The sequence below is a fragment of the Eptatretus burgeri genome, chromosome 4 (genome assembly GCF_056783735.1).
Source record: "Eptatretus burgeri isolate ZD-2024b chromosome 4, Ebu_testis_v1, whole genome shotgun sequence".
NCBI classification, from domain to species: Eukaryota; Metazoa; Chordata; class Myxini; order Myxiniformes; family Myxinidae; genus Eptatretus; species Eptatretus burgeri.
Window position 1 is genome coordinate 85,016,921 of NC_140964.1, and position 14,067 is coordinate 85,030,987.

At 43.7% G+C, this 14,067-nt stretch overlaps 2 protein-coding genes across 3 annotated transcripts in view; one reads left to right on the top strand and one right to left on the bottom strand.

Moving 5' to 3' along the window:
• Window positions 1-14,067, top strand: part of ARHGAP21 (Rho GTPase activating protein 21) — a 141,830-nt gene that overhangs the window by 58,291 nt on the left and 69,472 nt on the right. For both annotated transcript variants that reach the window (XM_085879126.1, XM_085879127.1), the window contains exons 11-12: window positions 5,040-5,180; window positions 8,394-8,687. In XM_085879126.1, coding sequence (XP_085735252.1) covers window positions 5,040-5,180; window positions 8,394-8,687 — 435 coding nt within the window. The remainder of the gene's footprint in view (window positions 1-5,039; window positions 5,181-8,393; window positions 8,688-14,067) is intronic.
• The window catches only part of LOC147028580 (uncharacterized), an 823-nt gene continuing 183 nt past the window's right edge, over window positions 13,428-14,067 (bottom strand). The window contains exons 1-2 of the mRNA XM_085880263.1: window positions 13,768-14,067; window positions 13,428-13,662 (exon numbers count right to left, since the gene is read on the bottom strand). The exon at window positions 13,768-14,067 is cut by the window's right edge and continues 183 nt beyond it. Of these exons, the coding sequence (XP_085736389.1) occupies window positions 13,513-13,662; window positions 13,768-14,067 (450 nt within the window). The 3' untranslated portion in view covers window positions 13,428-13,512. The remainder of the gene's footprint in view (window positions 13,663-13,767) is intronic.

Here is a 14,067-nt window from a genome sequence, read left to right on the forward strand (position 1 = left end):
GTGGTTGAATGAACGGAATCCATCTGTGATGGGGTTTCAGCAAGTATGAAATAATAAGTTAATTTTAAGGCGGATGTGTGAGTTTGATGGGTAAGGTTGGTTGGATGAGTGAGTTGGATTGTTCAGATTGGTTGGATGAGCGAGTTTGACGTGTGAGATTGGTTGAATGAACGACCATCAGGTGAGGTGGTGATTGTGAGGCGTGGTGTGTGTGTGTGTGTGTGTGTGTGTGTGTGTGTGTGTGTGTGTGTGTGTGTGTGTGTGTGTGTGTGTGTGTGTGTGTGTGTGTGTGTGTGTGTGTGTGTGTGGTCGTTGTGCCTTTAGTAGGTGGTAGTGGGGGATGGGGGTGGTTGTGGACCAGGATTGGACCAACCTCATGCCAGTCAAACTCACTCATCCAACCAATCTCACCCATCAACTTCACTCATCCAACCAACCAAAGTCACCCATCAAACTCACTCATCCAAACAAACTCTCTCATCCAAACTTGTACTACTACTGATTGTGTCAAAACTCACCTGGCAACCACTGACCCAACGAAGCATGTAGCGCCAAGTAGCGCCGAATCATTCCGGGAAAAAAAAAATTCCAAAAAATAAAATCTTGAGACGAGAATCATCGGAATCATGCATAATTTCGGTCGGTTTTTTTTTTCACTAGAAACTAGTTTAAAACTACTAAAGTTAGTATATATAAGCTTGTACGAAATCACGCGTGATTCCCATAATCAATACATACTAAATGTCGGCCGTCTCAACGAAGGTCGAATTCTGTGCTAAAATCATCCAAAATTCATCTAAAACTGGTAAAAAAAAATCACTAAAACATGGATTAGCCACAGTGGCTAATGGGTGGTTTAAAATATTAGCCACAGGTAAGGGGGATTCGCCCTGTGGCGACGTGGCGAGTGGCAGCACACACCCATAATGCAGGGCTTCTTGCAGTATGTGGTTTATTTGTGGAAACCCAGACTTGGTGGCGCAATGGTGAGAACGTCTGTTCTTAGTCTGAGCGGTCGACGATGGAAACCCCACTAGCCTAGTCACATCAAAGACTGAAATTGTCCTTGCTGCTTCCTTGCTTGATGTTTAACATCTCAAATAAAGGATAGGGCACGGACAAACAACCATAGGTTGGCCACCATTGCATATACTTTGTGGGCCCCATTGACCTTGAAATAAAGCTCGGTCCTTCTAAGCTAAGGGAACCCTTATTATTACATTCTGTACCCTTTCACTTCCATCTTTTTATGACGTGCACGAGGCAAATACAGATGTCCTTGAAAGGCAATAATCACCAAACTGTGCAGTCAATTGTCTGAATCTCAAAAGACTTGATATTTCTGTTGATCAGAAATATAATTGTCTGCTGTTCAATATAATTCGTCAACTCACGAACTTCCATCTTTATTTTCGGCACTTGCCTTAAAGCAGGAAACTTGATTATCGGTGTTGGTTAGTCACACTGTGTAAATCGGTATCAAGAGAAAACCTCTCAAAATTAAGTGGTGCCAGGCACAACAAATCCCACCCATTTATTGATGAAGTTATGAGCGAAAAACGATTTTGACCTTTAAGTGACCTGACCTTGACCTTTGACCTAATTGAACCCAAAAGTTAATGGGGTCGTCCGAGGATCATTACCCACCTGTGGATACAATTTGACAGTGTTTGAGCCAGCCATTTCCCCGTAAAGTTGTATTTTCGTAACCATGTTTTAGTTTTAATGGAAAATTTGTAATTTTGACCAATGACCATGACCCCCAAAACTTCGGACCCCACCGATCTTCACAAATATGCATTTTTCACTATAGGAATGGGTAGGATTATAAGTGACAAATAGAATAAGGTTCACTATAAGCTTAGTTTGAAGTAAATCAGATCATTTTTGACGAAGTTATGAGCGAAAAACGATTTTGATCTTTTCGTGACCTTGACCTTGACCTTTGATCCAATTGGACCCAAAAGTTAATGGGGTCGTCCAAGGTTCATTGCCCACCTTGGATTAAATTTGATAGTATTTGCTAAAGCCGTTTTGCCGTTAAGTTGCTCACAGACAGACAGACAATCAGCCAAGCCGTAGGCGACGAGGGATCCGCTAGGATCGAAGCGCTGGATACGATGCTTTTCATTCTGACCGATCCACCGACGAAGATTCATTGCCAAGACGTATTGGTTCACATACAATTGTTCCTCTGCCTGGCAAGATTTTTCCTATTGCGTATTTTGCCAACTGGCACTCATAAAAAATGACGGTAAATAGACATCCTATTTTTGAAGGACTACCATTTGAAAAATAATCGGTTTGCTGGTTTGTGCTGTGGAGCCTCACCTTGCAGACACACACACACACACACACACACACACACACACACACACACACACACACACACACACACACACACACACACACACACACACACACACACACACACACACGGAAAACCCGATAAACTTCTCAATGCTCTTGTTTGACCACACCTCCTGAGCCACATAATATTTTTCCTATGCCACTCCCACTTTCCTATGCCACTCCCACTTTCCTATGCCACTCCCACTTTCCTATGCCACTCCCACTTTCCTATGCCACTCCCACTTTCCTATGCCACTCCCACTTTCCTATGTCACTCCCACTTTCCTATGCCACTCCCACTTTTCATCAACCACGTCCACTTTTCATCAACCACGTCCACTTTCCCTAAGCTCCGCCCACTTTCCTAAGCCCCACATAAAAAATGACGGTAAATAGACACCCGATTTTTGAAGGACTACCATTTGAAAAATAGAACCTCAATAAAAAAACGGCTCAAGTAAAATTTTCTAAATATCTCGAACTGTTTCATTCCGAAGTCTCGTTTCTCTACATTCAAAACTGAAAGACAAGTATTGAAAATACTGTTCGCGGTTTTTCGGCCACTGCACAGCAACGGGTGGTTGCTCGGCAACGAAATTCAAACGCGCATATTCCCAGACCATATTGCACATGTTGGCAAAGTTTCATCGAAATCGGTTCGCTGGTTCGTGCTGTGTAGCCTCGCGTTGCAGACACACGCACACGCACACCACACACACGCACACGGAAAACCCGACAATAAGGGATATCTAGCATATATAGCGAATCCAGCAAACAAACCGGACAATTACAATATCCCGCTCCCTCCCTCCGGGGGGTGGGATAAAAAAACAAGTGGTGCCAGGCACAACAAATCCCGCCCATTTATTGACGAAGTTATGAGCGAAAAACGATTTTGACCTTTTCGTGACCTGACCTTGACCTTTGACCTAATTGGACCCAAAAGTTCATGGGGTCGTCCGAGGTTCATTACCCACCTGTGGATACAATTTAACAGTATTTGAGCCAGCCGTTTTCCCATAAAGTTGTATTTTCGTAACCATGTTTTAGTTTTAATGGAAAATTTGTAGTTTTGACCGATGACCATGACCCCCAAAACTTCGGACCCTTCCGATCTTCACAAATATACATTTTTAGCAGCGTCTCACGTAGCGAACGCTGCTCTAAGAACGCTCGGCGTTGTTGTTGTTGTTGTTGTTCTTCTTCTTCTGGTGAAGACAAAACCTTTATATTAGGACTCGGCTCTTTTATATACAGGATCCGGATCTCCTTAAATACTAAACACTTGTACACATCCTCGCATTGAGGGTGCCTTTTGAGAGCGTCTATCATGAACTTTTAAATATATTCGGACATTTGCTTTAAAGTTTCGAAAAGTTCACGTTACTATTTAAAGATTATTCCATTTAATGTATTGTAATTTCGTAAATACATTATGTATTTCGTAAATACACTATATTTCGTAAATACACCATGACGGGTCTCGCTATTGGCTTAATCAAGGCACGTGACGAAATATGGGAAGTTGTTGTTGTTTTTTTAGCCGACAAAACCTTTAGGACGCTGCTCTTGGACACATTTGTCCTTGTTCACTGTAGGAATGGGTTGGATTATAAGTGACAAATAGAATAAGGTTCACTATAAGCTTAGTTTGAAGTAAATCAGATAATTTTTGACGAAGTTATGAGCGAATAACGATTTTGATATTTTCGTGACCTTGACCATGACCTTTGATCCAATTGGACCCAAAAGTTAATGGGGTCGTCCAAGGTTCATTGCCCACCTGTGGATTAAATTTGATAGTGTTTGCTAAAGCCGTTTTGCCGTAAAGTTGTTAACAGACAGACAAACAAACCGGACGATTACAATATCCCGCTCCCTCCCTCCGGGGGGCGGGATAATAATTCTTATACCCCATTACTCTACCGTTTAGAAACAGATGGCCAAAGCAATTCTGAACAATCTCAATGTTATTGTCATTTTGTCACATTGTTTCAGAAACGAGTATTAAGTCTGAGCATTAACTTGAAGTTTCTGTGAAAAGGCAAATCTGATTCATTGAGTTAATTTTTGAGGTGAGCGGTGTTTTTAATTTTTTTTATTTATTTTTGGCATACAAAGTTGATGCTCGTGGAAGAGGTGGAACACAAAATGGATTAGGATGTAACTTCACAAAAGGAACAGTAAAAAGAGAGGGGGGGCACCAACAGCAGGGTTGAAGGATAAAATAGAGGCAGGCTTGGACAAATGAGGGATGTGTGGAGGAATGAGGGGTAGTGAAGGATGCACGGGGTGCACAAGACTGATACAGAAGTCAACTCTCAGGAAGGAAAACCTGGAGATTTTTAAAGATGTGGCTTTGGGGAAATGGAGGATTAATGGGGTTAGAAAAGAACATGGTTTTGGATGGGAGATGATGATCTGAGATGGTGGTGAATTGCAGTCTTGAAGACTTGGAGGGAAGAAAAAGGGAGTAAAAACTCTATTATTAAAAAAATGTATTTTTGCTTTTCCAGTGTTTGCTCAGATTCCCTCGCAACCTCATTGTATTATCACCTCATCAGCAATGTAATCTTCCCGGACAGAAAAATTAGCCTTTTTAAAAGTAATATCATGGAAAGCCCAATGCAGATTGGATTGCCATGGCTGGCAGTTCTTGCCAAAGTTTGTTTTCTTCATTTTCTCAGATTGACGAGAGACTTGAGCCTCAGGAAGAGCCAGTGGTCACGCGACGAAAGTCCACATCTGACATTGTAAATCTGTCTCGTGCAGCCGATGTGACCAAGGAGGGTTGGCTTCACTTTCGTTGCCATGGGGACAAGATGAAGGTACAGGCATTTAATGTGGTGAATTCTGAGCATTGTTACCTCCGTTTTCAAAGGTGGACAGAGGTTGTGTTTCACCACTGTTTGTTTGTTAGTCTTTCTCTGTCTGTGTGAGAGCAGGATATCTCAAAATGTTATTGACAGACTTGGACGAAACTTCGTGGGCAGGTTGGGTGTGTGACAAGGACTGATTCATAAGATTTTGTTCAAGATCTGGATCTGGATACGAGTATCTTATATAATATATATATATATATATATATATATATATATATATATATATATATATATATATATATATATATATATATATATATATATATATATATATATATATATTTTTTTTTTAATTGATTCTTCACCATTGAGTGATAGGGCCAGAAATGATATACAGCATTGCTGGATTTTGACTAAATTTGTTGGACAGGTTTGGTGTGTGATGAGAACGAATTAATTTGGAATTGGTGAAGGTCTGGATCCAGATAGGAGAATTTTTTTTTTAAGGGATTCGTCACCATTGAGCGATACGGACAGAAACAATATATAGCATGATATCTCAAACAAACAAACAGTTATGAACGGATTTGAATGTAACTTAGTGGACAGGTTGTGTAGGTGACGAGAACAAGCCGATTCGATTTTGGTTCAGGTCCGAATCCAGATCCGGCCTATTGGTGGGATACAAAACGTAAACTGTTCACCCTGGTGGACATTTGCACTCTCCCGAGTGTTAGTCTCGTTTTTTTTAAAAAAAAATTGATTCTTCACAATTGAGAGATTGGACCAAAAACTATACATGGCATTATATTCCAAAAAGTTTGGACAGTTTATGACAAAATTTGGTAGGTGGGTTGGGTAGTTAACGAGAACAAGCTGATTAGATTTGGGTTAACGTCCGGATCCAGATCCGGCCTATCGGTGAGATACAAAATGTAAACTGTTCAGCCTAGCAAAGGTATGTGCTCTACCGAATGCTGTTCTCGTTTTATTTGCATTTGCACAGTTATTTTGTCTTTAGTATTGGTGAGGGTGGAGGAAGAGTCCTTCATTTAGCAAGAGGAGGTGGGGGAAGGGGAGTGTCGAACCCCAACTCCTTTGGTTTTTGGTCAGAAATATTCCCTGATGCATTATCTTTAGGATCACGTGGATGTTGATGACATCGTTGAGCCATCATTTTCATTGTCCATAGCAATTTGAAGTGGATTGTTTTCACTGTACTGGGACAACTGAGAAGACCAATCTATTTTTTTTTTTACGTTTGGGGAATACATATTTTTTACATCATTTTTTTTGTTGGAATCATTTTTTACGTGTTGGGGGTGTCCGGATGTCTTTAGCCAAACAGTTGGTACCATGGAAAGTAGCCTGTTGGAGAAATTGTTCGCAAACAACATGAAGTGAAGCTGAAATTGCAGGTGTACTAAGCTTCTTTCCAATTAGCGGGTTACTGTTTATACTCCCCACCCCCAACATTCCATTCCAACCACCACTGACGCTATGCTGATGGCATCTGGCATCGTTTCGGTCCCTTGCTCATTCCCCCTTGACAGTCATTTTATTTAAATGGTCAATTTTGTATTCTCTATTTCCCTTTTGTGTGTTATGTGCGCTTTCCTTCTTGGATTTCCCAATTACACCCCACCCCCGAATCCCACTGGCATGCTTGTGAAAACTATGGGCTTGAAAATACCCCTTGGCATTGTTGGATAACTGATCATTGGGGTTTTTTTTTTTTTCAGAAAGAGTGTGTAAATCATTTTGATTTGTACAAGTGCCCTCACCCAAGTTTTCTGCGTGCTCAGTTTATTTTGCACACTGTTGCCACAGTGAGATTTAAACTCATAACCTGTGGAATGCCAGTGTCATAACAAGTCATTGCGCACGAAGCTTCAGTTTGTTCAACACCTTTTCCATTTTACCACTACCTATCATTCATTTCCTTGCAGAATTGTCAGGCTTTATTGTGGTTACGATGTGATCCATTACATTGGCCAACATTTCCAAATGCTTCAGGTTACTAAAGCACAAATCTACTCACGGCTTGGCGAGTAAGAGCCGCTTTGTGTAGTCCGTGTAGCTGTTTCTCTGAGCGGCTGTGTAGCCTGCCCTTGGGGCTCCATTTGAACAAGAATGAGCCAATTCTGGCTGCGAGATGAGACATTGCTGTGTGTGTGTGTGTGTGTGTGTGTGTGTGTGTGTGTGTGTGTGTGTGTGTGTGTGTGTGTGTGTGTGTGTGTGTGTGTGTGTGTGTGTGTGTGTGTGTGTGTGTGTGTGTGTGTGTGTGCTGTTTTCCCAAACAGAGATTCAGGATTTGTAAAATGAGCCAAGATGCATAAACAATATCACTAGATCATATGTAAGCAATCAGGATAAATCCTTTTTGCTTTCGTGGTGTTCTCTTTGGTTTACTTCTGAGATCCCATCACCTAATTTGAGACAGGAAGACGAGACAAAAATGTTTGGGATGCGTTTGTCATCCCCGATGTGTGCACCTCATGCGTTCAGGCAGGGAAGCACAAGCAGTGAGTGCATCATCTACTTGAAACGATATGGATTTTGAAGACAAGAGTCAGGGCATTCTCAGTGATGATTGGTTTTATTATCATGAAAACCCGCTCTCATCGCCAAGCTTACGGCTAACAGCTCAGTGTGACCAAGTAAGGTATTCAAGACAAGGTCCAGCATCAGTGCCCTTTACCCCCATGTCATCACAATCGGAGTAAAGTGAACTGGTTGAGATAAGCCGGCTGAAAAATGGTTGGAATTTGCCAATTATTGTGTGTTCTTTTTGAAGACGATTCTATAATCTGTTTGTTGAGTGGCATAGGTATCTTAAACGTTATGCTTGAAGGAATTGCTGCGCTAAAACAGTTTCTATCCCGTATAAGCCCTTGCTGATAAACAAAATGTGGAATGTCAACTATGTCAACCAGACTGACCAGCTGATATCTTGATGCAAGCTAATTGGCTGTACTTGCATTTTTCTATCACTCCCTGTCAGAGAAATCAAACTTTAGATGTATGCGTTGATTTTGTTATTTAGAATGTGATCTGACCATATATACGACAACCATGCACCAGTTGGTTTTGCATACCTGAGTGTCTTGTTGCCTCAGACTGGACAATGTGCACTGGCCTTCAAGTCTCTTTCCAAGTTGAATGGTGTTTTATGCTAAATTCTATTCTGTGACACAGTGTGTACTTGCCTCCTCACAGCGCCTAAGTGGCAGCATGCGGCCATGGAAGCAGGTGTATGCCGTCCTGCACGGTCCCTCCCTCTACCTGTGCAAAGATCAACGGGAGGCGAGCGTGCAGGGTTTTCCTGAAGATGAGCAGCCCATCGAAATTGGGAACTGCCTCATTGACATCTCTTACAGTGACACCAAGCGCAAGAATGCCTTCCGCCTCACCACGTCTGACTGCTTTGAGTTCCTCTTCCAAGCTGACAGTCGCGATGACATGCTCGACTGGATCGGGGTCATTCAGAAGAACAGCAATCCCGATGGGCTGGTAGGGAGAAATTTCTGGGTCTACTGTGGGTGCGCACTTTAAAATCGGAGTAATGACCAATGTTAGACTCTATCTTAGCTTCAGATGAAATATACATTACTTTGGCAACTGGATAGTTGAGAATTGAGTGAACTCACTTGATTCGGAGTGTTAAACCATATGAATTTCCACCGACCTAAATAAAAAAGGCTCATAAATCAATTAAATTGTAGTTGAGACATGAACGGTGAAAATAGTTTCTCTCTTTTTTTGTTTTTTTTTTGTGAAACCAGCAGAGCACCTTCCTATGGGCGATCTTGTTCCAAACATGAAACGCGGTCTTCTGACGCATATCTTTATTTAGGCGGCGTATAGGCAACTGACAGCTCTGTATAAACAAAACGAATTAACCCTGGTGACGTGCAAGAAGCAAAAACATACCTCCTGCTTATAATTCAAAACACCTCACAGTAGGAAAACATGGGGACAAGAATCCTGTACTGTAAATGGTGATGCCTTGTTATACCCGGAGGCGCTGCTGCACGATAACATTTACATCGACAATTTGCGTCCACCCCACCTCCTCCCCTCATCCCCCTCCCCCCCCCCCACCAAGTCCCCCGCCAAAGATAAAAACGCCTCTTTACATTAATTGGGGTCATGCTGATCCTATATACTGTAGCAAGTCTGGATGTAATTGGCCCAGAACTGTACGAGTAGTGCAACACACACACACACACACACACACACACACACACACACACACACACACACACACACACACACACACACACACACACACACACACACACACACACACACACACACCTGTCTGTGAATTATAGTAATGATTGCAGTTCCTGTTTGATCAATACTTATTCATTTTCCTTAGTGGTTTGAAAAAAACCCAAGTGCCTCGACCTGTATCTTGCATTGTTTTACTCAACCTTATCTGTGCTTTTCCCCTCCCTCCCTTCTCTTTGCTCATTAAACTCATACACGTGCTTTCAAAATTCTCTACTTACATACTCCTCCTTTCTTTCACTGATCTTTTTATTCCTCACTCCTCTTACTTCTTCCCACCACCCTTATTTCCAATTTTAAGTTGATTGGACGTTAATTGGAAGGATCAGATATGTCCCCCTTATTCAGGACAGGGTAGACATCGGCATGCTTCCATGAGGTTGGATAAATACCGATGCAGTGGGACAGGTTGAAAGGCTTGAAGAAAATATGAGCACAGTGTTTGAGGACGATGACAAGAATGCCATCCAGACCATTGGCCTTTTTTGTGACGAGGGAGAGAAGCATCTGGTAAACTTTGCGAAGGGAAAATGTAAGAATAGGCATATACGGGAGTTGGATATAGAAAAGGCAGGAGTTCCATTGGAGTTGTCCATCGTCGAGTTGAGAGGTAAAGTTGTTGGCTTTTAATTTTGGACAGCTGGAGATGGAGACATTGGGGATGTTGAGGAGGAAGAAAAGATGACTTGCACAAATTGGTCGAGATGTGCTTAATTGAAGACACGAAGGCTCGACTGTTGTAGGGGAGAAAGGAGAGCATTGTCAGTGGTCTTCTGCATGGAGATGACAGGGTGAGGAGAAGAGGGGTCTGTTGACAGGGAGAGGAGAAGAGGGGTCTGTTGACAGGGAGAGGAGAAGAGGGGTCTGTTGACAGGGAGAGGAGAAGAGGGGTCTGTTGACAGGGAGAGGAGAAGAGGGGTCTGTTGACAGGGAGAGGAGAAGAGGGGTCTGTTGACAGGGAGAGGAGAAGAGGGGTCTGTTGACAGGGAGAGGAGAAGAGGGGTCTGTTGACAGGGAGAGGAGAAGAGGGGTCTGTTGACAGGGAGAGGAGAAGAGGGGTCTGTTGACAGGGAGAGGAGAAGAGGGGTCTGTTGACAGGGAGAGGAGAAGAGGGGTCTGTTGACAGGGAGAGGAGAAGAGGGGTCTGTTGACAGGGAGAGGAGAAGAGGGGTCTGTTGACAGGGAGAGGAGAAGAGGGGTCTGTTGACAGGGAGAGGAGAAGAGGGGTCTGTTGACAGGGAGAGGAGAAGAGGGGTCTGTTGACAGGGAGAGGAGAAGAGGGGTCTGTTGACAGGGAGAGGAGAAGAGGGGTCTGTTGACAGGGAGAGGAGAAGAGGGGTCTGTTGACAGGGAGAGGAGATGAGAGGTCTGTTGACAGGGAGAGGAGATGAGAGGATCCCGTTGACAGGGAGAGGAGATGAGAGGATCCCGTTGACAGGGAGAGGAGATGAGAGGATCCCGTTGAAAGCCACGCGTTGGCTACGAGAGTAGATGAAGTCAGTAAGCCATGTGTGGAGTTTGCCTTGGGTGCCATATGCAGAGTTTGGGCAGCAAGATGCGGTGCCAGACTATATTGAATGCTCGTGATATGTTTAGAGACTGCTCCGATCCAATGTCTGAGATTGAGGGCCTACATTCATTTTTTGGAGAGCAGAAGCAGTATGTCCAGGGTATTGACTGGGTCTGAATCCAAACTGATGGTCTGAAATCAGGTCATTGGAGAAAAGCAAGCATTTGATGTCGACTGTTGATGGATTACATGGCCTTGTTGATGAATGGAAGCAAGCCGAGGACGTCTGCAGTTGAAGGATCAGTTTTTGCACTATGTTTAATATTGTTTATGTAATGCAGTGATGTTGGCTGACTTCCAAACAGATGGAAGATGACCTGGGATAAATGAGAGGGAGAACAGAGCAGAAAGAGGATCTGAAACAGCAGAGCAGGTATTTAGGGCATGTGTATTTATGCTATCTGGGCCAGTCGTAGGATCGGTCAAGGGTTGCCAGAAACTTCTCCACCCTTTCAGGTGAAAAAGTAAGAGTGCATGAGCAGTTGGATGCAACTGGGTAATGTGGGGAGGCCTACACCCTGCAAAAAATGTTCTGTAGACTTCTGTCGAATTTATACCACAACGACACCCACTCCCTATGGGATTGGCAAGAAGGGTAATTTTATCATCTCCTCGGGGATATGTAGATTAAAGTAGATCTAGGCTATGGTCCATTTTTCTGTGGTGGACTCTATAAGCATTGAATGCTTCAAGGATGTCGAGATTCTCAACCACGATATGTATATATGTATATAATATGTGTATATATATATATATATATATATATATATATATATATATATATATATATATATATATATATATATATATATATATATATATATATATATATATATATATATATATATATTTGTTGCGGGCCGGGGGTCTGGGTGAGAAGAACACTAGGGAGGGAAGCTATTTCGGGTTCCCACCAGACTCTCCGGAATCGCAGGCCATTGCTAATGGATAACTCCGTGACGTGGCGGGTCGGTAACCGACCGTGAACGCCAATAACTCAACCACGTCACTTAGGGTCTTCCGTCTAATATCGGTTACCTAAAAATAATCACCTGACCTAATTACCAGGGGACACGCCCGCGGTACGCCTTGTCCGAACCGGATCACCTTGCCGGATCAGATGCAGCCAAGCGACACTGCCAAGGACATACCAGCTAAAAGGAATGGATCGTTGAGGGTAAGGTCCCGGCGAGGTTAGGATCCGGACCATGCTGGATCCATGAAAGAAAAGACAAAAACGAGCTGGGAACATTTCTACAAAAGGATTTATTACAGGCAGGCAAGGAAAAATATGTGGCACAGTGAAGGTAGTTTCTTGTTGTGTTTAAGTCGAGAAAGCAAGAAATGTGAGGTGCGACAATAAAACAAACAACTTACAAAAGCAGACACAGAGCAGACCGATCCTGATATAATTCTTCTGCGATCTTAACTTAAGTGGAATTCTGCAATGTTAACTCCTGTGAGGGGGGGGGGGGGCACCGAGATCGTCTGTCAAGGGTTTAGATCCTGGTGCTGCGACACGGGCAGCTCCTCACACTTCACGAAACTGGTGACGTCCAGTGACCCACACGGTCGGTCGGTGACTGACCCGCGCCTCACTCGTTGGTAATGTCTGTTGCATTCAATATGTTGCATTGTCTATTGCTCACTCGTTGGTAATGTCAGTCATATGTCTGTTGCAAGCCAATTTGTGTTTGAATTCTTGCCACTGGGAATTGGGGTTTCCCACGGGGAATCAAGCCGTGCTCGCCACGCCCATTGCTCATGCCGGGGGTACCGTGCATATTGCACACCTGGTCCCCGTGGAAAAAAAAAAATTGCAGCCAAATCCATTCTGTTTCGCCGTCGATGCTCCAGTGATTTATCTGTCACGGAGCGTTTCCACGCCGGCCCCCCAGCATTTGCCACTTGCCCAAGCAATCGTACGTGCTTGAGTGGTCTGCGAGGCACAGATTGTGCACACTCCCGGACATGCCGTGCAAGCGTATCTCGTGGGACCGGCGTGGATTCTAAATCCATGAAGATTTCCCCATACTCGAGAACAGAACACCCCTGCATTTTGAATTTGTTACTCTTAGAGGGCCCACCACCCCCATCAGCGAAGCTCACAGCTACCACCGTCTGTATCAGTGCATGTCCTGCGCTCTTACATTCGCTCATACACTCCATTCTCGCACATTCCGATTCACTCGCTCTCGGCACACTCTCAGTTACATTCACACTCCGCACATTGTGCACTCAAAGAAACCCCGGGTCCTTCATTCCCCCCAAGCTCGACACACACCCAATCACATCATGTTCGTGCCCGGTCTCGCCATGACTCACCTTCATTATACTCACCTCCTGTTCTTCGAGCACTCTGTCACGCTGCAAATGTAACACGTCCATGCATTCAATAATCTCCTCCTTTACTCTACTACCATACCGGTTTCTACCTGTTTTGCTTTAATTTCCATAATCTTGATTTTTACCTCATCCACCTCCTTCTTTAACCATCGTTAATTCCCAATGCGCCCCTTGTATTTCCCCCTCTAACGTCTCCTTCGTTGTTTCTATTTGTGTTTCCATTTCCCGTTCCTTTGTTCCCATCGTTCCCACCTCCTCTACTCTCTTCGTCAGTTTCTCGTGTGCCATTTTACATTCGTTTTTAATTGCAGTCATCTCTCTTGTTGTTTCCTTCTCAGCGGCTTTTAACTCCTTGATCGCCCCTGTGTTCTTCTCCATTTATTCCTTCAACTCATTCTGTCCTATCGTCAGTCGTTCTACCTCCTTAGTTATGTTTCCAATCTCTCCCATCAGTCTGGCCTCGCTCTCCCTCATCTCTTCCCAGACACCAATCCGACACTCCCTTACCTCCTCTCGCACCGCTGCCATTTCTCTGCCCATCGCTTCACTCATCTCCGTTTTTATTTCATCGCCCATCACGTCCATTTTTCTGTTGCTTTCTCCGCTCGACATTTTCATTTGTGCCATTAATTGCCTCATGAACAACATCATGTCAATCTCGGGCTGCACTGCTGGCGATAA